Consider the following 16535-nt stretch of genomic DNA (forward strand, 5'->3'; position numbering starts at 1 on the left):
TTGAAAGTCAATGAATGTCATCCATTGAAGGACATTTTTTGTTTCCGATTTCAGGTTATTACATACACAGTTGCGTGAATGTTTGTGTACGTATTTTTGTGTGGACATAACTTTTCATTTCACTAGGATAAATACTCAGGAATTTGATTGCTGGGCCATACGTAAGTGTATGCTTGGTTTTTTAAGAACTGCCAAACTGTTTTTCAGAGTGGCTGTGCCATTTTTCATTCTCACCAGAATGTATGAGAGATCCTGTTTCTCTGCTTCCTTGCCAGCTTTTGATGTTGTTACAGTTTTTTCTTTTAGCCATTCTGGTAAATGTATAGTAATGTCTCATTGTGTTTTTTTCATTCTCTAATGGCCAGTGATTTTGAAAATCTTATGTGCTTATTTGAGATTTGTATATTCTCTTTGGTCAAATGTATCTTAGTGTCTTTTGCTCATTTTCTAATTGAATTGTTTGCTATTGAGTTTTGAGAGTTTTTCAGATATATTCTAGAAACTAGTTCTTTATTAGATGTGTGGTTTGCAAATGATTTCCCCTGTCTGTAGCTTGTCTTTTAATCTTTGTAATAGGATCTTTTGCAGAGCAAAAGTTTTAAATTTTGACAAAGTTTAATTAATTGATTATTTTTTCTTTTATGGATTACATCATTGATAGCATGTCCAAGAACTCTTCCCCAAGCCCTAGATGCCAAAGATTTTCTCCATATTTTCTTCTAAAAGTTTTAGTTTTATGTTTTACATTTAAATCTGTGATCAGTTTTGATTTAGCTTTTGTTAAGGTGCGTGGTTTAGGTTGTGGTAATCAGAATTTTAAGATGTCCCACAATGCCCTTCCCGCTGATTTACATGCACTGCCTAATTAATTTACTCTTCTTGAGTGTGGGCAAGACCAATAAATATGAGATCCTGGATGGGCCTGACCTAATCAGTTGAGTCTTTTAAAAGAAGGTCAAGTGTCGGAGAGATGGTCTTCTGCTCACCTGGAAGAAAGCAAACAGCTGTATTGAGAAAGGAGGGGTCCATTTGACAAGGACCTGAGGTCGGTCTTTAAGAGCTGCAGCCAGCAAGAAAATGACCTCCATTCTAGAACCTTAAGAAACTAAATTCTACCAACAACTTGAATGCTCTCAGAAGAGGACCCCGAGTCTCAGATGAGATTGCAGCTCCAGCTGACACCATCCAGGTGAGACCGTGAACGGAAGTTCAGCTCACCCATGCTAGACCCATGGAAACTATGAAACACTAAGTTTGTGTTGTTCTAAGTCATTACATTTTTGGTAATCTGTTATTCAGCAGTATAGATTTTGGTATCTTAGAGTGGGGAGATGCTTCTGTGCTTGTGTAGATGAGGTTTCCGATTATTGGAGCTTACTTACATCTAGGTGTGAGATAAAGAAGTGGGACATGCATGCTATCAGGCACAGAGGGTTGGTAGATTGTCTTCTGGATGTGGAGGCTCCTGAGGCCATACTCTGCTTTTCTGGTTCTAGGGTTCTTACTGTTTCATCTCGGCACAAACCCAGCTACTGCCGCTCTCAGCACCAGTAGGGGAAGAACCAACTAGCTCAGTTGCTTCTGGTGTACTCCACGGATTAGTTACCAAGTGATGCAGAGGAGTGTTCTCCAAACTTGTTGATTGTTCACTCTTATTTTTGATCCAGCATCCCTCAATATATGTATATTTTATACTTATATACATGTGTCATTGTTAAACAAGCTCTATAACATAAAACATAGAAAAGTAGGAAGTTTTAAAAGATGTAATTTTAAAAGATTTTAAAGAGAAAGATTAAAAAGTTAATATAAAAACTAAGGAGACAGTAATAAGATGAGTGATTGTCAAGGGTTAGGGTGAGGGAGGGACGAATAGGTGGAGCACAGAGGATTTTTAGGCCAGTGGAACTATTCTGTAAGTTCCAGAATATCTACTGTTATAGTATCTGTAAGATACTGTAACAGTAGATACATGTCATTATATATTTGTCAAAATCCATAGAATGTACAACATTAAGAGTCAACCCTGATACAATCTCTGGATTTGGGGTGATGATTTGTCAATGTAGGTTCATCAGTTGTTACAAATGTACCACTCTGGTCCAGGATGTTGATAGAGAGGGAGGCTTTGAGTGTGTAGGGCTAGGGAGTATATGGGAACTTCCTGTACTTTTTGCTCAATTTTTCTGTGAACCTAAATTTGCTCTAAAAAAAGGCCCTTTAAAAGATCTAAATATAATATAAAATTTATATATAGAATTCTCTGATTTATTTTTCATTTTAACTCACTTTGGATACTGAATACATCTCAGTGGGTATGTCAGATAATAGATGCTTCCTTTTTTTATAAAGTAAGGAATAAAATTTTTATTCTTTGGTATGGGCTGACACTGGTGTCTTCACTTGGTCCATTTTTTTAGACATTAACATTTCCTATAAGGTATGTTAAGGGAAAGATGGAAGGATTTCACAATGCAGACTGAGAGTAGCATCCTTACTCACTTATTTACTTTCTTTGTATTTCAGCATGAACTGTTATGTGCTCTGTATGGTTTAATTTTAATTTATGGATTAATTTTTTTTACACAGTGCAATCTTTACAATAGTTTACAGCTAAATATGAAGTAGTTTTTAAAATCTATATGAGGTTTGCTGTTTTTCTTGTGACAGAGTGTTATAAAGTACTCTTGAACCTGAGTATCAATTATGCAGTTTTCTTTAACAAAAAGAAAAGAATTCCAAATCTGTAGACCTTTTCTTTGATGGTAAGTGGCTATCAAAAGCATTCTATCTAGAAAATATTTTTAAAACCCTCCCCAAACAAAACAAACTCTGTCACATCAAGGTAAATTGACATTTGTAGAAAAAAACCTAATTGCTTTATTAAAGGAGTTTTATGGAGAAAGCATTGTGAAAATAGTTTGGAAATATTTCCAGAATTATAAACATTTTTTTTCCTAAAAAAGATCTAAACCTGTAAAAATTCATATATGTACGCATAAAAAGTTTCAAAGCATAATTTCTTAACTAATAGTGTTTTTGAATAATAGTTTCAGACCTTTGTTAAAATATAAAATATACTTAACATAAAATGTATTTTTTAAAATATATAAAAACATGGCATATATTAGTTTAAAGAGTGACTGATTGGTTCAGAGAGGTTGAATATTTTCTAACCAAAATTCTGATGAAAATTTTTGTATAACTTATAGGATTAAAACACAGATGTCGATTTAATAAATACGACCAATGGTACAGTTCTGCCATTTGCATCTTACCTATGCAACCATGTGTTGTGTGGGTGTTGAGGGTGAGGATTCAGAATTAGATGTACAAATAACTACATCAAAAAAGTCATACAAAAATATTTTTTAGAATTATAAAACACTCAATCACATTTTTTTCATTAAAAATCATTAATGATAACTTTGAGTGTAAAAGGTTGTAGGGCTATTGGTAAAGCATGGTTAAGCCCCTCTCACTTCTCGTGCTTAGCTTCAAGCCCACATGTAGCTGGCTCCACCTTTGTAGAAGTCGTCTCTTGCTTGTGTTTTGGATAGGATTTCTTTAAAATTTTCTAGTTCCTTCTACATTCTAGTGCTTCTTGATTCCTCAGAATTCTTGTCAGCTGATAGCATTCTTATCAGCTTATCTTATGCAGGGATACATGCACACACACATGCGCATGCACACATATTCAGTGAGGCAGAGCAAGGTGGTGGATGGCAGTCTGCCATCTCCATACAGTCTTTCCTGCATAACTTTATACTGGAATGTCGTGATGAAACATGCATTTGTGGACAGTACCAGAAACCAAACATCCAGACTGAGGAGTCCATTTCCAGTACTTAGACTGATTTCGATTTGGGGACACAGTTGCTATTTGGAGACTTCTTGTAACAAGCTCTTTAACTCTCATTCTCTGTCATATCCCTACATTTATAAAATATTGGAATGAAAGTAAATCTACTAAGTGAGCAACCTTACTAGAGTAACTCTTTGATAATGAAGAAAATAATTTTCCTTTAATTCCAAGTGTCAGTGAATTAAAGGAAGACTTTGAAAGACTTTCTTAAGAACAATATTACAAACAGTAACTATTTTATTATCAATGAGAAGTTTTATTGTTAGGAAGTAAATATCCATTAGCCTCCAAATTTTTTTTACATTAAAAAGATTTAAATATATATTCAATTTATATAGAATGTCTTATATTTAAAATATTTATATCTAATTATATCCCTAAGAAACAATGAATGTTTCTTTTATGAGGTAATATAGTAATTTTCTAATTTGATATTATAGCTAATATTTACCTGAGTGTTTACTATGTGCCATATAGTTAAGGGTTTTTCATGTATTGCTTATTTAATACCCACAACATCTTTAAGGTAGGAGTCATTATCTCATTTTATGGGGATTTATTCTGTTTCACATATCTAGTGTTTCTGATATATCTATTTTACATGGTATACTTTATATAGAATATAGAAAGGAAGTATACCTAAAATTATATAATTTAAAGTGAAATGTCAGAGGTTTTTGCTTTTCAATTATGCACTCAAAAGTGTAAATGAAAGATTTGCTATTATGGCATCTAGGCCTTTTGATATTTTCTGCTAATTTCTCCTTCTCCTAACAATAGGTCCCCAAGGATCCCATTTTCTCTGAAGTCTATTTTGGAAGTCAGTCTAAACTACCTTATAATATGTATATAAACGAATAATATAAATAATGTTCTTGCCCTCAGGTGACAGTTACCTATTTGTATCTCAGGTTTCTTTATATTTTATTATAACACTTTTCCTTAAAATAGATAGGATGTGGAATTTTATGTTTGGATTCTCTCATCATGTTATGTTGATTATAAACACTGTAGATTATCTCCAAAACAAAAGGCTATTCTTGTCCAGAAACTGTCTTTTGTTTTATTTCTCATGTAATTAGGTAAGCCCCACTGAAATACATATCTCATTCCATGGTATAGTCAAAATCCCTAGGGCCGAAGCTGACATAGGATAAGTTTTCAAACACTGGACATACTGTACACAATATCATGCTGTTCTATCATTGTTTCCTAATGTGAAAAGATATGATGTTTTAATACGGGAGGGAGCTGTATTGTAAAGGGTTAGACTTTAGGAGATTGACGTAGAGGTCATTAACTTACTCCCTCCTCCTCTTGCCTCCTCAGTTGATTCAGACTGTCATTTCCCTTTCTTCTACAACTTGGCATCTTTCTTACAGAGTAAAAGAGTTGGTTTTCACTGGCATCATTTATCACATGGTTTGAATCACTTTTTAATACTGGAATTTAAAATTCTTTATTTCACAGAAGATCTGTGACTTCTTTGAATAACTTTGCAATTCACAGACACTCTTCTATACCTTTCCGTTCTGAAGGAGGTTTTCATTTTAGAAGAGTGTATATTAGTGTCATGAAACATGCATTTTGTATTTATCACTGTTCTTTAATGCTCATAAAAAGTCATATTCAGTAAGTGTTATACAAAACTGCTTTTGTCTCTCAAATAAAATTCTGCTTTAAAGATTTTAAATGCTCAAGATTCTAAATCCTAATCAAAAAGTAGATTATAACTTTTTTAGTGTTACAAAGAAGTAATATGTGGTTTCTCTTAATATACTGCACTGAATATTAGACTTTAGTTATTAAAAGAAGATGGAGGAAGGAGTCAAAATAATTATGACTTTGTTCCATTCACCACATAGATATTCAGATGTATGTATTTTTTAAAAAAGATTTTTTAAAGAAATATTATATATTTATTTTAGAATATCATGTATGTGAAAATCTTTATGAATTGTTTTTCCAAATTTAGGAAATGGGATAACTTTTTAAGTGTTGAACTTTTTTATCCTTAAAATGAGAGACCAATTCTATCGTGACTTACAGTGTAATAGTAATCCATGAGCCTATTACTGAAAGAAAAGTAGTTCCTTTTTTTTTTTAATTCAATAAGCATTTATGCATATTTTCACGACTTTTATACATTTTAGGTCCTCAAACAACAAGAACATATATATACAAACCACCTATCACAGATTATCTCATTAAGATCTTAGTAGAGAATTTTAAAAAAGAACAATAATAATACTACAATGAAATTGAGTAAATACCATTTTTAGAGAACTTTCATATATTAGAATTAGGGGAATAGCTTTGTATTAGATTTTTAATGATCTGAACCTTACAATGATTTGGAAGTAGGCAAGAAAATGACTTTTCCCATTTTATGGAGAGGATATGGAGGCTCAGAGATGACTTGGCATTGCCAAGTCATAATGCTAAGGTAAGTGGCAGGGTAAGGACAAAAAAATAGGACTTGTGGTTCCTGATCCATTATTTCAGTAGAGAATATGAATTAATATATGAATGGAAAGAAATTTGATGTAGGAAGAAACAGATATGATTTTATAGTTTCTGATTTTTATATGCTTTTGAAAGAGAGAAATATTTTGTGTTCATATTAAGCTATAAGCTTACTTTGAAATGGCTTAAAGTAAAATAGGTTAGGACATGTGAGATATTCCCAAACATGAAGTCATCCCATACTTATTTAGTGTTGGGTGATAGAATTCACTTTTGTGTACTCTGTCTTTTTATGCCTACAGCTATACTTTTGCTTCTTTTATCAACTTGAACAAAATACAGTTGATACTTTATTAGAGTGTTAAGATTAGGTTTCCCCAGATATCTTCATTTTTTCCTGTAAAGTATTTTATGCTAACGTATGGCTTTAACTTGTGGATTTTCATCTTTTTCACTTTTTCATTTATTCAAACAAGTGCTCACTATGGGCCACTCTCATCCCTGAAGATACAGAGGTGATTAGGCACAGTATCTGGCCCAAGGTCCCCTCTTATAGTAAAGTTAAATATGTAAACTAATGGATTTCTGCCAAAGCAATACACGTAATAACAGAAGCAAGATAAGGGATCCACAGAGAACCAGAGTACACAGTAATACCGCCTTCGGGCTCAAAAAAGGCTTCTTGAAAGAGGTGGTGTCTGAGCTGGATTTTTGAGGGCAAATAGGAATTTATTTGGCAAAAAGGTGTGAATTTTCTTACTTTTAACTACAAGTACTAATCTGCTTCTGTTTCTCATACGTTATGTTGATCCTCTTTGTTCACCAAATTATTTCATATGCGTTCAGAATTGCTCAAATATCTAGTCTCTTAAAGCTTTCCTAAATTAGACTTTTCAGATTAAATATAATTTGAAAGTTCTTCGATTGTTTACCATTGTACTAAATTGTAACTGTAGTTGAAACTTTTTTCTTGTGTATAACATAACATTATATTTGAATGTGTGAGAAGTGTTTGATTTCATTTTGCTATGATTGAAGTATTTTGAAAGAACTTTATAAAAAAGGTGTAACAGTATACTTGGATTTAAAATTTACCTTTTAGAAGAAAATCTATAAAATATGAACAATCTGTAATATGGAGGTTTAATAATCCTGAAAATATTATACTATTTAGGCCAGAGAAAAGTTTACCAGCACTTGCTTGTGTTACTTATTTTATTATATATAGTATAATGCAAGGACATTTCTCTGTTATATGAATGAATGTGATTATGCTTTGCTTACAGTATAGAATCATATTATTTACTTTTTAAAAATCACAGGATTGTTTCAGCTCCTTTTGTTTAAAAAACATTTTTTAAGGTGGATTGAAAATTTTACTAACAGCTCATTTTGAAATATTTTTCTTATATATCCATCTGTTGTGTACCTTAAGATTGAAATTTAGGTCAAATTAGAACTAGAATTTAACTTTACAAAGAAAATAAGTGTGCCATCTTTAAAAACTGCATTCTAAATTTTAAGTACAATAGATCAAAGTACATCTTATTTAAATAAATAGCCTGGAAAAGAAGTCTCAATTATTTTCCCCCAAACTTTCTTAAAATAGTCACTGTTCTCAATATAAGATATGAGGTTTAGCTTTATTATTTTAAAGGAAGATGAAAAGTTGTTTATTTAAAAATTTTAATGATTTTGCTTTCAAATTGTGGAAATTCTCCTTTGGGAACAGCTTTATTTGAATTGCATGTGACATTATTCTTATTTCTTTAGGCAATGATTAAAAGTTTCATGGATGTCTACCAGCTTGCAAGCACTAGAATTGCTACTTTAGAGAAGGAAATGACATCTCATCGAAGTCACATTGCAACCTTGAAATCAGAACTTCACACAGCTTGTTTACGTGAAAATGAAAGTTTACAATCAGTAAGTCCTACAATATTTTTTCTTCTTTGGATCTAGGGTCACATTTACATGTATGTATTTATTGCTCTTAAGATAACTTGCCAGTACATACAATTTGAAGTAAATGATCAATCAAGCAATATAAAATTATTAGTGTGGAGAAAATTTCGAAAGAAAGAAAGCAATTAATTTTCTACTGTATCATGTATAAAGATATGCATATTGTTATCAATGCTAAAACACTACATCAAGATCCCTTTGTGTTTGGCAGTGCAGCTGACATTTGGGTTTGGCAGTATGCTTAGTTAAAGCTTGCAACTGTCTGAAGATTCAGTGTGTCCCATTAAGACAGAATATTATTAATTATGCGTATAACCAAAATGGTAATTAGAACATGTGATTATTCTCTGTAGAAAGCTAGACTTATCTATAATACATGCCTAGCTAAAATTCATGTTGTGATTCATCTATATGATTAAAATTCAGTTTCAGCAGTCATTTCATTTCTTAAAATTTTAGCCCATGATGAAATTTGGGCTCATTTAAGTCTAAACAAAATTTTCTGCATTTGAAATATGTATTCAGGGAGTATCAAAAAACGAATATATTTGTGACATAAGGGAATAAAATAAACCTTTAAATTTTTTCTCAAAAGGCAGATATATCAACAGCGATACTCAGAGGGTTACCAATAATTGGAATGCCATTTTTGCTTTTTTGGTTTAATTACAATATATCAGGGTAACCTGTAAGGAACAGTATCATTTTGCCAGTCAGCTGTTGACCCATTTCAAATGATACGTTCAACAAAAAAAGAGTTAGCATTAAAGCAAATAGATGTATAGCTATGTTTTGCTTCTTCAACTCCTTCAGGTCTTAGCTCAAGTGTCAGCATTCCAGTGAAGCCTTAATAACCATGGTATTTAAAATTGCAACCATTAATCCCTTCTTCCCTCCAAAGTCTCACTCTTGCCGCGAAGTGCCTATTTCGCTCCCACCTTCCTTGATTTTTTTTCACGGTAGCACTTATCATCAATTGATATGTGGTGTATTTTATTTGCTTATTGTCTGTTTGCTCCCAACTCTCAGTACAAACTTAGTTTCATAAAGACAAGCGATTTTGGGTGTTTTCTTCACTGTCGTGAAGGTGTGCCGAGAATAGTGTGGCATATAATAGGTATTCAATAAATGTTTACTGAATGAAAAATATGGGTAATTTATCCAATAAATGTACAAACCAGCTGATATTTGGGATCTGAGATGTGAGTTCAGTTTTTAAAATATAAATTTCTTAATGAGAGAGTAGTAAATTTGACCTCCACCAAGAAAAATCAAAATGAAGAGGAAACTTAAAAATTTTTGGATAAGTATTTGGAAGTTATTCTAGCCTTTCTCTGAAACATACTCACATTTCTTCCTGCTAACTCTTTGATCCCACTGGTTAGTATTATATTATATTGTTTAGGTTGTGTCAGCTTGTCGTTACCACTAAAACCTTTTCAGGGTTAATAATGCTTGAGCTAATAATATTTGAAGCTTAGATGGGAGTTATCCAGGGGTAGAAGAGAGTAGTTTTTCAGATCAGGAAGAGGGCAGTATGAGCATCTACAAAGGCTCTGTAATGAAAGAAGAAATCGAGAAAGACCAGTGTGGCTGGAATAAAGAGGACGATAGGCAAGAGTGTCTGAAATAAAGATGGTCTGGAAAGAAGGACAGAGGTTAGACTTTGTTGTCTTTGTTTTAAGTCATCGTAAAACTTTAAAGAAGGAGTGACATGCTCAGATTTGCCTTTTTTAAAAAAGATCACTTTGGCTGTGACGTGAAGAAACAATTGGATGGGAAGAACAAGAGCAAGTATGTCAGATAATTCCTGCAATTTTTGCTTTGGAACTGGATCAATCATCTCATTTACTGAGAGAGAAACAATGGAACAGGAGGAAATATTGTGAGTTTAGTTTTGAGTATGTTGAGTTTGAGATATCTTTGAGACATCAAACTGGGGATGTCAAAAAGACTGCTTGATATAGAATTTAAGCAAGATGCAACAGTGGATATAAGAATTTGAAGTCATTTTCATATAGATGGGACTCGAAGCTATAAGCAAGAATGAAATGATGTAGGGACAGTTTATAAGGCAAGAAGAGTAAAAGGCCTAAGAATGAAGCTTGAAAAACTCCAACATATAATGCTTGCGTAGAAGAGGTTAGGTTGCAAAGGATGCTATGAAGGAACAGGCAAAGAGGTAAGAGGAAAACCAAGAAAATATGACGCCATGAGAATATAGTTCAAGAAGGGTGACATGACAGTATTGTCATATGGCGCTGAAGATCAAGTGAAAAGAGGATTGAAAGTGGCCTTTGGGTTTCATACATGGACGCCCTTGTTAACTTGGCAAAGGCTCTTTTAATAAGAGGTGGATATGTAAGTGGAAATTGAGATTGAGTCTCCTATCCCTCCAGAAAAACGGAATTTAACCAAATACCACTTTTGCACTCTAGCTTTCTTTTGACTAGTGTTCGCGTAACTTATTTTTTTGCATTCATTTCTTTTAACCTATATTTTAAACTTACGGTGGGTCTCTTGTAGGAAGGTATAGTTTTGTTTTTGTTTTGTCTATTCATTTGACAATCTCTGGCTCTTAATTGAGTGATTAGACCATTTACATTTAATATAATTATTGACATTTTTGGATTTTTGTCTACAATTTTATTTGTTCTGTGGGGATGAAGGTGATGAGACATGATCTCTGCCCTTGTAGTCACATAAGCAAGTCATAAAAATAGGCATGTTTAAAGTCTGTGGGAGCATAGTTGAGGGAGGAGTTCATTCTGCATAACACTGTCAAAAGAAAGTACTGAGAAGATGAAGTGTTTGGGAGTTTTTGAAAAATGTATAGCAATTTGACACTTTATTAAGAGGCAGAGCAATCAAAACATATTTTATTTTATTTTGAGGAATAGGCCTAAGGATAGTACATATGTTTAGTGAATTAAATTATATAATGAGGGTTTTTTTTTTTTTTTTTTGTATAATAGAAACTGTATTATTACCCTAGTTCCATTTCTTCTCTCAGTTAAAGACATCCAACTCACTCAAACAGCCTGTATCCACTGGATCCCAGCACTGCTTGCAACAGTCACTCAAAATCCCATTTTCCTATATTCCTAACCCATTCTTGTACTAACAAGTCCCTATTTTTTATTCTGTAATCTGATTTGATTCTGCTCCTGACTCTTGCTCTCGATGTTCTGGTTTGGTCTCTCTAGTATTTGTTATAGTGGCCATTTTCAAAACTCTTTTAATGGGCCCTCAGATGAACTAAGCTCTCTCCTCCAATACCCACCCCATTTACTGTTGCCTCCTAACCCTCATATAATGCTTAGAGCGAGGCAGGCCTGGGCTTGCTTTCTAGCACTGTTACTTATGATTCATACAACACTCTAAGCATCAGTGCTTATAGTTGGAATGTGTGGTTGAAATTGACTTCATTGTAGGGTTGTTATGAGGACTAAACAAAGACACAGTGTCTGCCCTATTAGTAGGAACTCCATAAACGTTAGTTCTCTTCCCTACACATAAAAAAATATTTCTGATAGTTACATGTATTTCCTACAACTAAGCTAAGCATATAGCTTTAAGAAATATATGTGACTATGAGGAAATCTTTTTATGAGTAGGCAAAAGAGCTAAAACAACGCTTAAATCAGTGCTTTTGGCACGTACTAAATACAGTATCAATGTTAGTTGTTATTATCACTTATTGAATGAACTGAGGACACTCAGTATATGCTATGCTCATTACTGTCTTTTCCAGCCATTTCACTGGATAAGAATAAAAAATATTCATTGTTAATCAAAAAATTAATACATCATAATGTTGTAATGCATAGAAAGAGATAGATCATATTGTAGACATGAATAGTCATCTTTGAAAACTTTATCCCTCTTTAGGTGACATTTTCATTTTTTGTTCAGTAACATAATAATAATGCTAGAGTTTAAGAGTTCTCATCAATTGTATACGTGCCAGTACTTTAACATTTTCAGTATGTTGGTCTTTGACCCATTAACTTAGGGCTGCTCTAGAGCTTTTATTTTGAGTAATAGTAACCAGGAAGGGCTTTGAGTAAAGAGATTTGAGTCCCACGCAGCCCAGTAGAGAACAGTCCTGCAGTCAGAACCAATTACTTGTGGGTGTTTGGATTCCAGCACATCCACAGCTGTGGAGAAACATATGATATTTCAATCTGTGAAACACAGAATGCCAAACCCAAATACTTTGCTGTGAGTTATGATCTTGCAAGCTGCGGTATTGATTTGCCTCATTTCCACTGTATGTTTAAGCGATATGTTTTTAATTCTATTGTACTTTATTTATGAGAAAGTAATAAATTACAAATCAGAGGAGAATTTCAGTTAGTATCTTTGCAAGGGAGAGCTATCTTTGCATCATTGTTCAGATTTTGTCAGATTTGGTAGTTGTCAAGTGGAATTGTTAATAAAGGTGAAAGTGTTAGATATTTTGGATCGGTTTAGATAAAAATAAAAAATAAGATTCCTCTTTCTCTTAAGGTCTCAAATAATATTTTGTCATTTATTTTTATTACATTTTCTTGAGAGAGAAAAGATTGCTAGTATTAGTGTTGTGTGGATAAAGAAACTGAGAATTTCAGTAACTTATTTTAGGTAACTTGCTTTTATAAACTTTCGAATACTTTATTTCAGTTGATTCTTGATGTTTATTATTGAGGTTTTTAGCTCTTCAAGAAAAATATTTCTTTTAAATGAGTGGTAAGCCATGACTTAATTTGTTGAGAGAGGCTGTACAGTGAAGTTCAGTGGCATACAGTACAGATTATCAAGTATCGCTCCTAGGTTTTTAATTAGAACTCAATTAGATTAAAACCCAAGGCCTCTGATTCCTTGTCAGGTGCTTTCCTCTGAGATTGCAATGTGTATTAAGACAAATGTCTATCATCGTGGCACTTCAAGTGTAGTGATAATACAATTATTATACGAATAATTAAAATAATGATGTTCAAGTGGAATCTCAGAGTGCCGTGAAAGCCTATAACTGAGGGACTTAACTTAGGCTCAGGATGGCCTACTTGAAAAATTGAACTTTAGTTGAGAAAATGAAGATTAAATAGAAATTGACAAGGGAAAGCATGGAATGCTCAAGGAATGGAAAGATGTCTGTATGACTGGAGCAGAATGAATTAGGTGGAGAACTGTGGGAGAATTGACCAGAGGAGGAAGGGGCCAGATCCGTATACCTTACAAGCCATGGTTCGTTCTCAGCTTTCTGAGAAACTCTCTAAGTGAGATGTTTCTGACAACTGATTTTTTTTTCTATTTATTCTCAAAATTCACTGACTTCAGATGCCATAACAACATCTGTTTTACTCTTTTGCTAAATATTGCTTACTTAGATGCTCATTAAATTCTCCCATATTTTTATCATGAGCTCCAGCTCTGGCCTTTGGACAGTAACAGAGTTAAATAAGGGAAACATAAAATATCGAAAGATGAGACAGCTCACTCAACATGCACATATTTTCCTTGATCTTTGACATATATTTCCAAACTTTTAAAAGTTTCTTGTAGTCCAGAAACTCAAGCTTTTTTTACGCAATAAACGGGCCTGAATGTAATAATGTATATTCCTTCAGCCTATTAATACCTCTTCTCTAGCTTTTCAGTTTTTGTATGATGTAGTTTAAGAGGAGCCACTTTCTCAATGAATGATAGCTGGATAGTGACTGTAGGACCATGATATTATAAATTTTATATTTATATAAATATAAATCTGATATACTTATATAAATTATATGCAATATTTATATGATAAATAAATATATTAGATATGCTTATGTCTGGTATATTAGATAAATTCTAATATATTATGTCCTTTTTACACTTGTGGTCACGCAATATATCTAAATAAATATTCTACATATAAGTATAAATATAAAATATAATAAATATATTATATTTATGTGATTCTATTCTTCAGTGACGAAATATTACAGTGACAGAGCAAGGAGTGGCAAGAATGAAAATTTCAAACTCTTATCATTATAATCAATTAATAATCAGGTTGTAGAAAATGTAGATGTAATTTGGCAATTTAATGCTTTAATTATTTTTAACAGTTGTTTAAAGAGTGGCAACAACTAAATATGCTTCTGGGTATCTCTTCCACTATTTTATCTTTCTTATTAATTTGAGTTCTTTGGGGGCTTTAGATGCCTGCTAGGTTTTCGGAAGCCTCCACTCAGTTTTCTGCAAATATCTCCAACTGAACATGTTTCCCAACTTTCTGGTCCTATCTCTGACACATCTACCTTGCACCCCAAGATAGAACCTTTATTCCCTTTATATTTAATATTTAATCAGTTGCTAAGTCTTAATGTTTCTACTGCCACAGATCTCTTAGATTTATTTTGTCCTTTCTGCCCTAGTGGTCACATTAAGCATTCCTTATAATAGACAGTTGCTCATATTTATGTTTTACAATTTAATGAGTTTGCAGTGGTCTTCTAGTGAGTTTCCCCATATCTAGATTTCCCTTTTGATCTTGTCTGTCACATTAGTTCTTTCCAACACACAGATATTGTCAGGCCATAGCTTGATTCAACATGTATTTTAGCTCTATATTTTCTTCAGGATAAAATGATAAAAATTCTTTATCATTGACATCAGGCATGTTCTGACTCTATGTGGTTTTTTAGTTCATTACTGTACTTACCTGTGTGAGCACTGTATAGTAGTCTGACTTATATAATCAATTAGTTGTGTATGTGTTACCATATTGTGAGTCTGTGAGGTAATATTTTATTCATTTTTCAAAATCTATTATAATGATCAATAAATTCTGGTTGATTTGAATTGAAATTAATTGGGGGAACATTCCTTCAATAGTATTTGTTTAATATATAATTATTATGGAACATACACATTGTACAAACCAAATTTTACCCATGCAAAAAATTTTTAATTTTCATCAAACTGTATTTCACATATTTCTCTAGCAAATACTTAATGAGAATGAATAGAATAATTTATGTATTATATCAATAAAAATTTTAAGTAAAATATTCGAATACATAAATTGGATATTTCTTCTCTTCTTCACTACTCTTCCTAAAAAATTCACCCTAAAGCCAAAAATTATTTGTGACAAAGAAGAACATTCTTTTCAACATACCACTTAAATAATTTTAAACTTTTTCGGATATTTTGGGACCTTGCTTCTCTATGTTTACCCACGTTGACGTAAAATGATCAGTGTAATAACTTTTACTCAATGGTGGGTACTTAGTAAATATTTGTTGATAAAAATGGCATACCGAATTAAAATTAACTATGCTCAGGCCTAGCATATAGTAAGAGTATCCGAGGTTTATTTCAGGAATAGAAATCTAATTTACGTAAATCAGTAAAAAGCTTATTTTCAAAAATGTGTTTCCTTGAACCCTTACCTCACACCATCTACAAAAATTAACCCAAAATGGATCAAAGACCTAACTATAAGAACTAAATTCTTTTTTTTTTTTCTTTTCGACAGTCTCAAGGTAGTTTTTTTCTGTATGTCCTTTTAGGATTTCTGTTCAGCTAGACGTCAGGCAATTTTCAATGATGGTTGATTTGTACGTTAGTTGTAATTTTAATGTGGTCATGAGAGAGGGCAAACACAACATTTATCTACTCCCCCATCTTGACCAGAAATCTAAGAACTAAATTTCTTTTTTTTTAACAGCTTTATTGAAATATAATAGACAGTTGCTCATATTTATGTTTTACAATTTAATGAGTTTTTTTCAATTATAGTTGGCATACAATAATATTTTAGTTTCAGTTGTATAGCATAGAGATTAGAGATCTATATAACTCACAAAGTGATCACCCCACTAAATCTAGGATCTCTCTTCCTCTTTACATATTTATTACAACATCGTTTACTATTTTCCTTATGCTACATCTTATATCTCCATGTCCACTTGTACTTCTTAATCCCTTTGCCCTTTTTCACCTTCCCCCACAACCCTCCTCCCATCTAGTAGCCCTCAAAATATTCTCTGTATATCTATGTTCGTTCGTTTTTCATGTTGTTATTTTGTTCTTTAGATTCCACATGTATGTGAAATCAAGTGATATTTTTCTTTCTCTATCTGATTTACTTCATTCAGCGTAATACCCTCTAGGTCAATCAAGGCAATATATTTTTCCATCCCCTTCCTTTTAGTCTGTGTGTGTCTTTAATCTGAAGTGAGTCTCTTGTAGGCAGCGTATGGAG

General features: G+C 32.7%; 1 protein-coding gene across 6 annotated transcripts in view; it reads left to right on the forward strand.

The window, feature by feature from the left end:
- CCDC171 (coiled-coil domain containing 171) overlaps window positions 1-16535 on the forward strand; it is a 281050-nt gene that overhangs the window by 228273 nt on the left and 36242 nt on the right. For all 6 annotated transcript variants that reach the window (XM_011365306.2, XM_023533732.1, XM_023533731.1 and 3 more), the window contains one exon: window positions 8105-8257. In XM_011365306.2, the coding sequence (XP_011363608.1) occupies window positions 8105-8257 (153 nt within the window). The remainder of the gene's footprint in view (window positions 1-8104; window positions 8258-16535) is intronic.

Source organism: Pteropus vampyrus, unplaced genomic scaffold (genome assembly GCF_000151845.1).
Source record: "Pteropus vampyrus isolate Shadow unplaced genomic scaffold, Pvam_2.0 Scaffold109, whole genome shotgun sequence".
NCBI lineage: Eukaryota > Metazoa > Chordata > Mammalia > Chiroptera > Pteropodidae > Pteropus > Pteropus vampyrus.